The following is a 16,186-nucleotide window of genomic DNA, read 5'->3' as shown; positions in this document are numbered from 1 at the left end:
AATGAACGGTTTGGATTATCAAAAGAAGTGGGCTGTACCTACTTTTTTTAGACTTCACGTGTTTTCACGGCCACCCATCATATAAATTCTCAATGTTTTGAATCTTATATTCAAGTTACTCTCCCTCTCCCTTTTTGTGGTTTGTCAGTTTTTCGTTTTTGCTTCTTGTTTTTTATTGTTTTCTTCAACACTGAATATCAGTAGCATTTTTAGAAGTACACTAAGAGTTTGTATCAAGACGTTGTGGACTAGTAGTAATGGGTATTCAGCATTGGACTAAGATGGTCTCTACTATTCAAGATATGATATTTAGATTTACATATTCTAATACAAATCTTCCTTGCCATAAGATTTATGACATTGTAGTGAATACATATGATATGATATTTTATTCCAACACAAATCTTCCTTGCCATGAGATATCTGTATTTATACCGAGGTAAGAAGAATCTATAACTAAGAATTGGGCCCTGTACGTTTTGTCTATCTTGGTAATAAGCCTTTGATCTCATTCAGTGCAATCAAAACATTCCTCATCTCCATTCTTTCTTTTGGAAAGTTTTCAGAACACGATACACCAATTCTGACCAGAGAAACCAAGCACTCATGCAGTCTACTTCTCATATTGTTATGATTTGTGTCCTCGCCAATAGCTTCAATTTCTCCTAAGAGTAGTTGGGCATCTGTAATATCCGTCACTCGTTTGGGTAGCGCCATCTTTGCAAATTGGTGAAGACTTAGATTTTCATGAAACATGTCATCAGTAGGTCTCGTTCCTGTGATCATCTCCAACAGAAGGATCCCATAACTGTACATGTCTCCATATATAGAAGCCTTGCTGCCCATTCCGTACTCTGCCATTTGTAAACTCACATTTTTTATAGAACATTAGTAAAATAAGTGTTAAAGTATAAATGATTAAATAACACCAACTCTAACAGCTTAAGCTATTGAAGTAATTGGTTGTTTCACATGTTATCAGAGCTACTGCCTCTCGGCAGGTCCTGGTTTCAAAATCCAACAACTCCATGATGTTAAAAATCTACTTGTACAGTCAACCCAAAAAGGAGGGGCCGCATGTGAGGGGGAGTGTTGAAGTATGAATGATTAAGTAACACCAACTCTAAAGCTTAAGCTTTTTGAGTAATTGGTTGTTTCACAATAAGGAGACTTTTATTAAAAAAAAGAGAGAAGAATAGAAATTTGATTTTGATAGACAAAGGAAAGAACGAGTTATTAATTCTGCACCACTAAGTTTCACATGAATTTGGATCAACACAAATATCAATTGCAAATCTTAATGGGGAAATGAATTATATTAAGTAAAATTTTTATCAATTCACTAGAGAAGATATTAATGCATTGTATTTGAGAAGTGGTAAATGTGTGTTATGGATGTATAAAGATTTACGCTAATAAATATCATGGTATTTAGAAAATTCAGAACTAACAAAAACATTATATGACATTTCATGAATAAGAGAATTGATTAAGGTATTACCTGGAGCAAGATATCCAATAGATCCCTTCATCCCTGCTGAGCTATTTTGATTTCTGGAGAAATTATTAGAGGCTTCCGTGAGTAATGATGCTAACCCGAAATCACCCACATGGGCATTCATGTCTTCGTCAATAAGAACATTATTCGGTTTTAGATCATGATGAACTATTGGTGGTTGACAATGGTGGTGAAGATAATCCAATGCCGAAGCCACATCAATGGCTATGCTTACCCTTTCAATGAGTGTCAAATGCCTCCCTCCTCCGTTAGGATGCAACCACATTTCAAGACTTCCATTAGGCATGTAGTTGAAAACTAGAGCCTTAAAATCATTGCCTTTAAAATCGATGCTTGAGCAAGTAGTAATAATCTTAACAAGATTGCGATGCCGGATGTTTTTCATGGCTTTGCATTCTGCCATAAAACTCTGGGAAGCTCCGTCTCGTTGAAGGTCGATTACTTTCACTGCAACAGTTGTTTTGTTGGGGTCTAGAGTCCCTTTATACACAGAACCAAAACCTCCCGACCCAATCAAATTGGTAGAAGAGAAACCATCAGTTGCACTAAGGAGCTCAGCATAAGAAACTTTTAAGTGATGATCCCCCATGAAAGTAGTAGGAAAAGTTCTCTTCCTGGACTTTTTTATCCAATAAAGAGCCACAAAAGAACAAATGATTAAAATTAAACACACAACTGCACTGGTCACTGGAAGTATTACCCTGAGTACAAGAGATCTTCTATGTTTCTTAGTAGCTTGGTTGGGGCAGACGGGCAAATTCAATTTCTGGATACCTCCACAGAGCTTGTTGTTTTCGAGAATTGAAATTGCACTTGTATTTCCAAATATCCCTTCTTTCGGTACTTCACCCTCCAGATCATTAAAAGATAGATTTAGGTAGTGCAGCTTAGTAAACTTCTCGAAATATTTTGGGATCTGCCCAGACAAGTTATTGCGTGAAAGATCTAGATTCATGATACCTTCTAAATTTCTCATTGATTGAGGAATGCTTCCTTGAAAGAAGTTACCACCCATAAAAAGCTCTTCCAAACTAAGAAAATTACCTAGCATCGATGGAATCTCTCCTGTCAATACGTTATCGGAAACATCTAATCTCTGAAGCAATTTCAACTCTATTTCGAAGCGAAGAGGTCCGGTGAAAGAATTGTGGGATAAGTTGAGGGAATTTGATAGGGAGGAAATGCTAAGAACTTGTGTGGGTATGGAACCACTAAGGTTGTTCTTGGAAACATCAAATACTTCGAGATATTGAAAATTTCCAAGGGTGGAAGGGATATTTCCTTGTAAATGATTTTCGGATAAAAAGAGCTCATTCAATTGAGTGAGATTGCCAATGGAAGATGGAATTTGCCCAGAAAGTCTATTTCCTGACAAGTCCAATCCCTCTAACTTGTTAAGTTTTCCAATTCCTAAAGGGATTGTACCACTGAACAAGTTCTTATGCATACCCAGTACATTTAAGTTGATAAGATTCTCGATACCTCTAGGGATTCTTCCAAATATATGATTTCCTCCTAAAAATAGTTGCGATAACTCGATCGAGAGGTTAGCTAAGGAGCTGGGCAATACACCTTTCAGTTGATTGAACACTAGATTTAAAGACTCTAGATTACTACAGTTTGTCAAAGATGTAAGAAAACTCAAGTCATCACTATCATCTGTTCCGAGTTGATTTCGGCCTAAATTTAAATGACGAAGATCCTGTAATTTGCTAAGATCCGAAGGAACCGACCCACCAAAATTATTCTCGAAAAAATAGAGTTCTATGAGTGTAGAAGCATTGGATAATGAAAGTGGTATGGGCCCTGTAAATTGGTTCTCTCCAACATAAAGAAATTGAAGGCCAGAGAGAGTGAGACCCATGTCAGGTGGAAGCTCTCCATACAATTGGTTCCCAATTACCTCGAGAAGTAGTAACGACGACATATTGTAAATGGCAGGAGGAATCATACCAGACAATCTATTCCTACTGATTTGAAAGAATTCTAAGCCAGCAATTCGGCCTAACTCATTTGGAATTTCTCCCTCCAAAAAGTTGCAGGATAAATAAAGATCGGTGAGCGATGAAAGGTTTCGAATCGAAGGTGGGATGCTTCCAGTGAGATTGTTATGCCCTAGATACAATATCTGGAGCTTCGAAAAAGAGGTAAGAATCTCGCCGGGAATTTTTCCAACAAGCTTATTGTGATTTAAGTCTATGGTCTTGAGTCTAGTGCAATGGGTAAAGTTAATTGGAATCTCACCTTGGAATGAATTCATACTCAAATTGAGAGTATGCAGCCGGGTCAGACGGCCAATTTCTTGGGGAATTTCTCCATGCAAATGGTTGTTTCGGAGGTTAAGTTTCATGAGGAAAGTGAGATTTGCTATGGAGGGAGACATGGGTCCTGCCAAATTCAGACCTACAAGCTCCAACGAGGTGACCCGATGATTTTGGCGATCGCATTTAACTCCATACCAGTTGCAGAAATGAAGAGAATCATTCCATGACATCAAGATAGATAGTGGACCTGCTTGTATTTGATTCTTGAAGGATAGAAGAGCAAGACGATCACTCTCATTTGCTAGTAATGATGTGGTGGTGGCTGATTCCGATGTTAAGAAGAAGTTGGTGTTGATGGAAAATGTGACGAGGAGAAAAAATGAGCAGAAAACTCTATATAGATAGCTCATTTGGGCCAACTCCATGGGATTAGAGAATTAGAAAAATCAGAAACCTAAGAGCTAAGTAGAGATACATAACCTTCTAACCCTGATCATGCATTTATAATCTATGCCTATCTGGTCATGGACTTTGATTTTATGTATGTTCCATGTGTCACATGTACCACCCTGAATATACTTTAGAAAAGAAACAATTGAAAAAAGCAATCAAAATAGACTTTGATTTTATGTCTCCAGAGAGAGAGAGAGAGAGAGAGAGAGAGAGAGAGAGAGAGAGAGAGAGAGAGAGTTAGGAATTCTGATCGTAATGACTAATTACCAAACTCTAATTAATTAATGCATGGTCGGTGTGCCATATGTTCCACCCTGAACATACTTTAGCCAAGAAACAACTAAAAAAAGCAATCAAAATAAACTTCGATTTTATGTCACTATTAGAGGTTTCCACCCTGATATATCTTAGAAAAGAAACAATTGAAAAAAGCAATCAAGATAGACCCTGATTTTAACTCCATTACAGAAATCCTATACTTTACCGCACCATCATCATTGCATTGTAGAAGAATAGATGCGTCTACACAGAAAAGCTCAGGATATAAATCCTTGTGGATGGAAATGACATTTATGTAAGGCCCTATTGGGTTATTGTTGGAAGTTGTAAATCAAAATTAATATTTGTATGGTTTTGTGAAAAGTCTATGCAGTTTGCAAGGTTAGGTGTGTGGAAAATATAAAGAATCTTTTGTGTTTCCTAGAGTCTTTATGTCTAGCTAGATTATCAAAGAGTCAAATGGTGAATTCTTATGTAGTTGCTTAGGATGCCTAGATGACTCATGGGAACGACAACTATATTGTTAATGTATTTGCTATTTTAGGTGTCTCTTGAGTCTATAAGTATGGAGTCTTTGTATAGAGATTGTAAGCTTAAATACTTCAAGGGAAAAGTTAGAGAGAAGCTTCAATAGTGAAGGCTTAGGGGAGAATAAGTGTGTTTTGATATATATATATATATATATATATATATATATATATATATATATATATATATATATATATATATATATATATATATATATATACGGTTCCTACACATATGTGTAGATAAGTTATCTACACACTAGCTTAAAATACAGTGGGGGCCACGTTATTTGGGTGATCCAAACCATTCATTTTTAAGGCCCTCACATAGATAGGGTGTCCACAAAAAATCAGATCCATAGGATCATCCTAACCATTCGAATTGTGGAGGCAAAAAATGGACTAATTTGTGAAGGTTTAAAGACATCCATTTTACCTCCACAAATCGTAGGGTTGGGATGATCCTATGGATCTGATTTTTTGTAGACACCCTATCTATGTGAGGGCCTTTAAAATGAATGGCTTGGATCCCCCAAACAATGTGGGCTCCCACTGTATTTTAAGCTAGTGTGTAGAGAACTCTCTACACATATGTGTAGGAACAGTTTTCTCTCTCTCTCTCTCTCTCTCTCTCTCTCTCTCTATATATATATATATATATATATATATATATATATATATATATATATATATATATGGGAAAGGTGTGCGTACTCGGTCGAGTAGATAAGCTTATCTACTCGGTCGGGTTAAAAACAGTGGGGGCCCACATTTTTGGGGTGATCCAAACCATTCATTTGAAAGGCCCTTACCTAGATAGGGTGTCCACAAAAAATCAGCCCCATAGTATCATCCTAACCCATCCAACAGTGGAGGGAAAAATAGGGAAAAATGGACAAACACAGCTTGTCCACAAATCTGCCCATTTTTTCCTCCACTGTTAGATGGGTTAGGATGATCCTATGGGGCTGATTTTTTGTGGACACCCTATCTAGGTAAGGGCCTTTCAAATGAATGGTTTGGATCACCCCAAAAATGTGGGCCCCCACTTTTTTAACCCGACCGAGTAGATAAGCTTATCTACTAGACCGAGTACGCACACCTTTCCCTATATGTGTGTGTGTGTGTGTATATATATATATATATATATATATATATATATATATATATATATATATATATAGGGGAACGTTTTCTGCGCGATACCTCACCGTGAGCAGCCCTCTATAAAACACCACCTGCATGTTGTTAGACTCATCCTACCCATTCATTCTATAGGACCTCACATAGATAGGGTGTCCCTAAGAAACCACCTCCATACCATAATCCTAACCATTCGATTTATAGGAGTTTAATTTGCAGCCATCCATTTTAAAACCTCCACTAATCATAACCATAACCATAACCCATAACCCATAACCCTAATCCTACCTATAACCTACGTAACCAATGGGTTGGATGACTCAACCAACTATGGGAAATGGGGTTTCTAGAGGGCTGCTCACGGTGAGCGATACCTCAGAAACCTTTTTCCCTATATATATATATATATATATATATATATACACACACACACACACACACACACACAAGTAAAAAACCCTACGGACCACATCATCGGTTGATCCAAACCGTCCATGTGATGGAACACAACAGAAATAGGTCGTGCCCGTAAAATCATTTCCATAGGCTGATCCTAGCTCTCCAATCTATAGAAGTTTCCATAATATGTTGTTCCTCTTAAGGTGCCCGGAATTCGTCAATATTTTGATAGGCGTACAAAAATCCGTAGTATCATGTAATATGTTCACAAAAATCCATAGTATTATGTAACATATGCTCCCAATCCGTACTTTTGCAAAGCAAAAACGTCACTATGTTGATTTTGTGGCTTTAATGGGTGCCTTTGTTAAAAAAAGGGGGGTAGGATTGAAATTATGTGGTTTTAATGGGTGCCTTTTGTTAAAAAGCATAAAGGAGGGGGTAGGATTGAAAATATGTGGGTTGAATGGGTGCCTTTGTTAAAAAAAGACCAAAAAGTGATGTGTAATTCTCATAGAATTTTGGGAGAAATTCAAATAATTCTCTCATTTTCTCTTCTGCTATATATATAGAGGAAACTGTTGGTGCGCTTAAGCTCACCAAGCTTATGGTGCGCTTAAGCGCCCAATCACATGGGGGGCCACTTTGTTAGGATGATCCAAAGCATTCATTTGAAAGGCCCTTACATAGATGGGGGGTTGTGGACCCCGATCCGGAGAGGACGAGTGCGGCGAGGGACGCGAGGTCCCCACAGCAATCCTCTAAGATCTCCACAATGTGAAGGAGAGCTCTGCCAAGGAACTCTCGAAACAGATGCCACCCTCATAGCATAGCACGAGTGGCGATATAAAAAGAAAGAGATATGTCTTGATTCGGAACCGGGGTTCGAAACCGAGACATACCTATAATAACTCAGAGTCGCCATCCATGGATAGGCCATGGAACCCTAAAATCAAATCCTCTGTGCAATGGATAACCAGAAATATATATGGGTTCGTGCCTGGTTACGAATGGGGAAGGTCTGAGAGCACCCCCAATTCGCCCGAGTGCAAGCACTTGGTCTCTTATGCCATTTTCATTAATTCCAAAGAAGTTTGAGTAAAAATCATGTGAAATGGGAACAATCCTCAGGAATCGTCTACCTAAGCATGCATTTCCTGAGAATGGAGAAACAAACACGTAAAATGAAATGAAAAATGTGTCACCTAAGCAAAGCTAGGTTATGAGTGACATGCCTAATGGGTGTCTAAGTTTCTGGTGGACACGCACATGCAAGCTACAACCAAAGGTATAGTATCAGTACAAGAAAGTAAGAAAACATATCAAAACATGAGACACAAATCTATGCTATGTATGACGGGACAAGACAAGTCCTAACTCTAATGCAGGACTGGACTCGGACCAGAATGACCATCCATTCTAGCTGCGCTACGTATCCCGGCCTCGGGAAGAATCGGAGCCCACGTAGTTCGATGCCCTATTCTAAATTATGATGCCTAAGACATCTAGCCCTCTATCCTAGACTCGATCTAAAAGACCGAACCAGTTATTAAAGCTTCTTGTATGATTATTAAAATTCCAGTGAATTGTGGATTTTAGGACACCCTATATTCCCTAACTAATGCAAGTTGATTAGCCTTAGGCTAATGCAGGTGGTTCCTACAATCCTATGTGTAACTAGGCTGTGCAACCTAATGAAAACCACGGGCTGACTATATGCCTAGTCTAGCCATCGGTTCGACTAAATGTCTAACCGATCGACTCGAGGCCTCCTAACTCTAGGGACACTCACACGACAGGACATACCATATCAATACAAATCAAGACAAACTCCTAACTCTAGAACACAACCTAAACAGCTAGGACACACTCCTAACTCTAAAGGAAGATCTTTTCGAAAATGGTTTGAATATTTTTGTAATTTTCAAAGGTTTAAAATGTTTATTTTTAAAAGTTTGGCTGGACTTGGGATGTGGATCCCAAGCTGCACTACGTACCTCGTGGAAGAGGATCAAGCCAACGTAGTTCGGAACGAACTCTCTACCTATCAAACACTTACGGCAAATCAACTATGCTCTAATAATACTATTATAAGAGCAAATGAGTCAAAGACTCTCTAATGACAGTAATTGGAGAATAAATGAGTCAAAGACTCTCTAATAAAAGCGACTAAAGGATAAACGAGTCAAAGATTCTCTAATAAGAGCAACTGATAACACTGAAATGAGATAACGAAGTCAAAGACTCTCTAATAATACTGCAAATGAAACAGATGAGTCAAAGACTCTCTAAAAACGGAAACACGAGTCAAAGACTCCAATGACACCAACTAAAAGATAAATGAGTCAAAGACTCTCTAAAGGAAAAGAAACACGAGTCAAAGACTCCACTAACATTAACTAAAGGATTAATGAGTAAAGACTCTCTAAAAGAGATGAAAAACACGAGTCAAAGACTCCACTAACACCAACTAAAGGATATATGAGTCAAAGACTCTCTAAAGGAAAAGAAATACGAGTCAAAGACTCCACTAACACCAACTAAAGGATAAATGAGTCAAAGACTCTCTAAAAGAGATGAAAATACGAGTCAAAGACTCCACTAACACCAACTAAAGGATATATGAGTCAAAGACTCTCTAAAGGAAAAGAAATACGAGTCAAAGATTCCACTAACACCAACTAAAGGAATAAATGAGTCAAAGACTCTCTAAAAGAGATGAAAACACGAGTCAAATCAGATAATATAAGATTGAAAATCTGTGATCAAGATGAAATGAGATAGCATAAGATTGCTTTCAACGGATGGATCATGAATGACTAATCCTATGAGATCTTTGGAAATGAATGGGATTTACATCCTAACCCCAAAGGAAAAGTTTTTTAATCTTCGCACATTTTATCAGTGTTACCTGAAGGTATCAACCCTAACCATAATCTAGCGGAGTGGAGAGAGGATCTCGACTCATGACTTTGTTTGTGTACCTAGGACCGATCGTAGCCATTGGAAGATGGACTACGACCTAATCTAGACACAAATGGGTAGGATATCCTAAACTAGGCTCACACACGTGATGCACATGTGTTCGTATACTACATGCATGTGTGGGTTAATCTAGGGGTAAGGCCAAGAGTTCCCTTAGCGCGAATCCATGTTCGATATACTGTACCAGTGTCCGGCGTATCAGTACGTGAACAAGAGATCCGTTTACGTACCATAAAGGTACTAGGCTAAGGGTGGAATGCTTCTCTAGCACAGAGGCACCAGGTGATGAAATCCCAGTCAACCATGCTAGATAACACTCCGGGTTCCTAAAATTGGACGTGTGTGCATGTGAGATGCAGGGGTTTAGATGAAAGTGATGTAAGTGTGTGCAATAAGTTCGCGCAATCTATGATGCCTTCAGGTTTTGTTAGATTAAGTTTGAGTAAATGTGATTTTATCAATGGATTTTATCAATTTTAATTTCGAATTTCGAATGTTGAAAATCACTTGGTAGTAATTAATTTCGAATTTTCAATGGATTGTATCAATTTTAAGCATATGAATGATTTTACAAGTGAAATTATTGCAAACGAATTCGAAATGAGTTGAAATTTCTATAGCAGCAAGATGGGAATGTATGTAGCTTAATAGATGAGTTTTGCAGATTTTTACATTAAATTCATATTTAATCTTGATTTAACAATTAAATGACCAGATTGCCAAATTAACACAGAAACTACAAGAAATAGACATATAAATTCTATGAAATTTCTACAGAAATAAGATATCAATAAAATGAGCATGTGGTGAGAATTTCATAAATTATAAAGACTATTTACTACCGATTTCGGATTTTACAAGTTTCAGACCAGATTAAGAATTAACACTACATCCCATACGAAAACAGATCCAAATCACTCGAAAATTTTACAGTAACAAGAAATATGGAAGATAAGACTACTGTAAAAAGTTTAAGAATTTTAAGGGTGATTTGATGTCAGTAACAAGTCTCACAAAATCTGATAATTTTCAAAGAAAGCATTAAATAATATACCAAATAAACTCCAAAAATCCTTAAAAATTCATGGTAAAATGAATCAGTACCATATTAATTTCTCACGAAATTGCATTAAATTTGGAATCTGTTTGGTATATAATTTAATTTTTCTTCGTCAAAAGATGTTTTTTTGAAGAGTTTTCTATTTTTAAAACACAATTTGCGGAAAAAATCAGAAAAATTCGGAAAAATACAGAAATATTTTGAGAAAAATGCACCTACCTGTGGTGAAGATCTTGCCGCCGCCGATCCGATCCGCCGTCTTTCGCTTTCTCTTAGAGGGAAGGATTGGGAGGTGATTGGGAGAGATAATGGAAGAAGAATATAGGGAAAGGGATTTGAGGGAGTGATTGGAAGAGATAATGGAAGAGAAAGAGATAATGGAAGGTAAATCTCCTTTTTTTCTCCTCTCTCTTATGGATGGGAAGGAAGATATATATAGGGAGAGAAAGAGAGAGAGAGAGATGTGTTGGTGGAGAGCTCATCATGTTGTCCCTCTTAGTGGAGAATCCATCATCATTCTTCTTAGTGGAGGGCCCATCATGTTTCTTAGTGGAGAATCCATCATCATTCTTCTTAGTGGAGGGCCCATCATGTTTCTTAGTGGAGAATCCATCATCATTCTTCTTAGTGGAGGGCCCATCATGTTTCTTAGTGGAGAATCCATCATTATTGTTCTTAGTGGAGGGCCCATCATGTTTCTTTAGTGGAGAATCCATCATTATTGTTCTTAGTGGAGGGCCCATCATGTTTCTTTAGTGGAGAATCCATCATTATTGTTCTTCATAAGAGGCCTCACAAGAGGCCCTACTGAGGCCCCACAATGTGGGCCCCACAACGCGGGCCCCACAACGTGGGCCCCACAATGTGGGCCCTCGGTTGATTCGAATTTTAAACAAATGTTCAATGCGGGCCCACCAAACGGGTCCAAATTCTCCCTCGCTTGGATTCTTATGAATAATCTCTCTCAACCTCTCACGGAAAAATGCGAAACATGGCGGAAATGATCGGATGGGGTTTCTCCCAAGCATAGCGAACTTGGGTCCGGTCAAAATGGGGTGTCTACAGATGCCCCTCTTTGGCAGAGCGTGTGTAACACGCGAATGGCAAAGCTTAACAGACGACACATTTTGACTGACCCGAAAGCAAAGCAAATTTTTGGGTTTTCAGTTTTAAAACGATATTCACAAAGATAAAACTCTACCAACAATAGGGAGATAGCCTCTCACCGACTCTTAACTTGGCAACTAAGACATCTCAAAGAGATAGTCTCTCCCTAATACTCATGACTCGACTAATTAATAAAAAACGAACGAACGATTACAAAAACACAAACATTTTTTCTTTTTCTTTTTTTTTATATATCAGGCTAAGCCAAAGTACACATAACAATTGCTCAAATAGCACAAACCAAACAAACAAACCAATCACTTCAATTACTCAAAGAGCTTTCATTTTTTTTTTCTTAGAAACCACGTTGCAATTTGTCTAAGACAAGCACAAACTCAAACACTTAAAGAGTTTTTCCTTTTTAGAAACCTGCAAAAATAGGCTAAAGACCAATGTATTGAAACTCGTCCAAAACAAGTTCAAAACCAAACACTCAAAGAGTTTTTCCTTTTTAGAAACCTGCAAAAATAGGCCAAAGACCAATGTATTGAAACTCGTCCAAAACAAGTTCAAAACCAAACACTCAAAGAGTTTTTCCTTTTTAGAAACCTGCAAAAATAGGCCAAAGACCAATGTATTGAAACTCGTCCAAAACAAGTTCAAAACCAAACACTCAAAGAGTTTTTTTTTTTTTTTTTAAATCATGCCGATCAGTCAAAGACTCGACCAATTATTAGGGTAATCGAATATTCAAGCTAAACTCAAACTTCTAATACCCGAGGCGAGACTAAGTCTCAAGCCCAGCGATAGTTATACAGATCATTGCTGAAAATAAATCTGTGTAACTATCCGAGTAACTCTGACTCCTCTCTTTCAAGGTAGCGAATCACTCCGGATCATGCGGTTCTGCTAAACAGTTCCACGTAAATCCAAATTCGTAGGTCCTGCTAAACAGTCCCCTACAAACCTCTTCGCAGATACACATGACTCCTAACACGTTAGGAAGCTGCACATTGCGGGACGATGATTAGGTAAGTCACCACTTGACATTACACTACTAATCATCTGGGTACTAAGTACCAGAGGCGAGACTAAGTCTCAAGCCTAGCGATAGTTATACAGATCATTACTGAAAATAAATCTGTTTAACTATCCGAGTAACTCTGACTCCTCTCTTTCAAGGTAGCGAATCACTCTGGATCACGCGGTTCTGCTAAACAGTTCCACATAAACCCAAATTCGTAGGTCCTGCTAAACAGTCCCCTACAAACCTCTTCGCAGATACACATGACTCCTAACTCGTTAAGAAGCTGCACATTGCGGAACGATGATTAGGTAAGTCACTACTTGACATTACACTACTAATCATCGGGGTACTAAATACCCGGGAGAAGGAAGAAAAGACCAATCCGTGTAACACAGGATCGGAAATATTTTCCTTATTAAAACATTTCAAAAAGACCAAACCGTGTAACACAGGTTCGATAATTTCCATCTCTATTAAAATCTTTCAAAAGGACCAAACCGTGTAACACAGGTTCGGTAATTTCTATCTCTGTTAAAAACTTTCAAAACGACCAAACTGTGTAACACAGGTTCGGTAATTTCAAACTCTGTTAAAATCTTTCAAAAAGACCAAACCGCGTAACGCAAGTTCGGTAATTTCAAACTCTGTTAAAATCTTTCAAAATGAATGAAGAATTTACCATCTTTGATCGATTTCACTAATGGGCCAGTCATCTCTTACCAAGAATAACTAGGAGCGCATGATCTTTGCTGAAAGCAAAACTCAAATAGATTGATGAGATTTTCAGGTGCTGACTCTCTTTAACAGGTGAGAAGCATTTTGATGAGGTTTGAAGGATGCAGGAGTAGATTTTATACTCCGCTAGGAATTAAAGTTTCTGAAACTGACTCCAAAAGAAACAATTGGATCAAGGAATTCAACTCAAAGAGCATGTTCAAGCTTCTCTGCTTTCTATTTGCTAAGAATAGATATCCCAGTTATCATTGTGTAATATCTTTTATGACGTAAGTCATAAAAGATGCCCCTAGTATGATGTGCTTCCATGACAAAGTCTTAAGAAGGCAAAAGCAAGGTAAGTAGAAAAAATTTGAGTTTGCATGGGTTCTTTCTTTGGTATAGTGGTAAAACCATCTCCACAAAGGCTGAATGTAAGAATTCTTCATTTTGCTCAGTGCTTGAGGCTTTGATGTTTTAGGCAGGTCTGAATAACAAATCTCTTGCCCTTCTTTGATTCTTAAACCAGGATCTACTTTGAATTTTCTTTTCACTTTGGAAGGTATACACCCATTCTCTCCAGTGCCAAACACTTTTGATTCTAAAAGAAAAACAATGATAAACCAGAAACAGACTTCTGATGACTCTTTCAAAGAAGACTTACAATATTCAAGGGACTTGACTAAATTTTGATTCACCCTTAGATAAAATGTGTTATTTTGTTATGGTAAGGTTAGCCACTCTTAGAGCACTCTCAAAAACTATGTCAAGATGACCTAATTTCCTCCATCGGGATCTCCGTCATGGTTGTTACCCCTTTCGGATTGCTCGGTCTTAATGCCCCTAGTTTAAAAAGGTGTCAAAATAAGTCTCGCTGACACTACTCGGATTCCAGGATTCTGCCCTGTGCAGAGGTGGCTTCTCCGTCTCCCTGATTTCTCTCTTCAAAAGAAGTCATAACTTTTGCTTTCCAAGCTTTCAGTCTGAAAGACCACTTATCTCAACTTTTGCTTGTACTCAAACTTGGGAATTCTACGTAACTGAGGAACTCCTTCTGCTTCTATTCAACTCAACTATTCATGGGAAGTCTTTGCCCTTGACTGGATTACCTCTTCAAGTTTTCAATCCAGCAGACCACTACCCTGACTTTTTGCATAAGCTAACTCTTTTGGCTGTTAACTTAGCAAATGTATATCTCTAGGCCGCCCTTTCGGGTTTTCAACCTAGTGGGTCTTCAGACTCTCAATCTTTTCTTTCTGTTTTTCTTTTCATTCGCCTCGAACCTTTGCTTGTTTCACCAGAAGGACTTTCTAGGTGGGCTTGGGTTCGAAAGGGTTGAATACCTAAGGTTCTAAAGATTTGAACCGAATCTGGTCTAGCCAGACTACCTACGTACCCCAAAGATGGAGGATCAGATCCGCGTAGTTCGCTTTGGGATTTTTCAAAGAATGGTTTAGCATTTAGCTTCAAAATTTTCAAAGGGGATTTTATCCCAAGGTTTGACCGAACTTGAATTAATCAAGTTGCCTACGTACCCCTGAAGAGGTGGGGATCAGGTCCGACGTAGTTCGGGTGCATAAATGCCCCGGGTTTATAATGTGTTTGAAAAGAAGTTGTTTTAATTTTGCTTTTGGCCCAAAGGGTTTACAAATGGATTTTAAAACATTAGGATTTTGGCTATAAAAGCTCAAACGATCAAGGATGGCCTCCTGATGTATTTGATGTACAAGCCCTTTTGTTTAAGGTTCAAAGCCTTTGAAAATTTTTTTTTTTTTTTTTTTTTTTTTGAGGAGTCTGGTGGTTTTCTGGCAAAACTTCAACCACTGTGCTCCACTCCCGTCTCAAAGATCTTGAATTTATGCTCAAGATTCCACAACTCTGTCTGAAAATCTTCTCTCAATATCTCATCAGCTCCACAGGATGCCTGACGCTTATCTCTTTAAAATTTTATTCCTCAACTGGATGTCTAAAGCAGATGAAGTCTTGCTTTGATCAACGACAGGGCATTCCCCTGGTTTATCCTTATAGGATCAAGCAAAACTACCTCAAACCCCTCTAAACAGGTTTATCAATTCTTTGCGCTCCTTAGGAGATAAAGTTTTTCCAATCCATCCATCCCGAGTTTCAGATTTCGATACCACTATCAATGGCTTTGATTTCTTCTTTAAGTGGCTATGCTCGACGCTCTTCCTCTCGTTCGACCATCTTTCAGATCTCGAGGTGAATTTCGTCTGCATTCTCATCCGAGAAGGGGGTCTTTAGTTGTTTAAACATTAGATCTAAGAGTGAATCATAGAGTATCAAAGATACGAAATCAACAATTTTATTAAATTGAGGACTGTAAGTACATTGATGATTTTTGACACACCTCAATGGGCTCTTCAACAGTTCTGATAGAAAACAGAATACTGACTCTGTATAAGAAAGATTGACAGACATGACTTCATTTTTTTTTTTTAACATCTACGTAACTGAACTTTTTCAACTTAGAGAGAAGAAAGTTGATGTACACTCAATGAAAGACAAATCTAAAGATACAAGACACTTCTTCAAAGGTAGTGAACTGACACTGAAAGCTTATAGGTGATACACCTTTCCTCATGATAATGATAACTATAAAGTTCAATCCCGGAGTAGAAATCACAGAAAAGGCAACTCCACAAGGTCTAGGTTAAATGGGGCAACAAAAGGCTTATGTTGACAATGTGG

At 38.0% G+C, this 16,186-nt stretch overlaps 1 protein-coding gene across 1 annotated transcript; it reads right to left on the bottom strand.

Moving 5' to 3' along the window:
* Positions 1–292: 292 nt before the first annotated feature.
* LOC143858105 (LRR receptor-like serine/threonine-protein kinase EFR) lies at positions 293–4,229 on the bottom strand. The gene is made up of 2 exons (XM_077368724.1): positions 1,502–4,229; positions 293–854 (listed from the first exon to the last, which is right to left on the bottom strand). Exons 1-2 carry the CDS (start codon positions 4,206–4,208, stop codon positions 484–486), a joined length of 3,078 nt encoding a protein of 1,025 aa, XP_077224839.1. The 5' UTR covers positions 4,209–4,229; the 3' UTR covers positions 293–483.
* Positions 4,230–16,186: the final 11,957 nt, after the last annotated feature.

This window comes from Tasmannia lanceolata, unplaced genomic scaffold, assembly GCF_043159265.1.
Source record: "Tasmannia lanceolata isolate RefF3 unplaced genomic scaffold, GAP_Taslan_0.1 ptg000025l, whole genome shotgun sequence".
Classification (NCBI taxonomy): Eukaryota; Viridiplantae; Streptophyta; class Magnoliopsida; order Canellales; family Winteraceae; genus Tasmannia; species Tasmannia lanceolata.
This window is presented reverse-complemented; position numbering and strand designations above follow the sequence as displayed.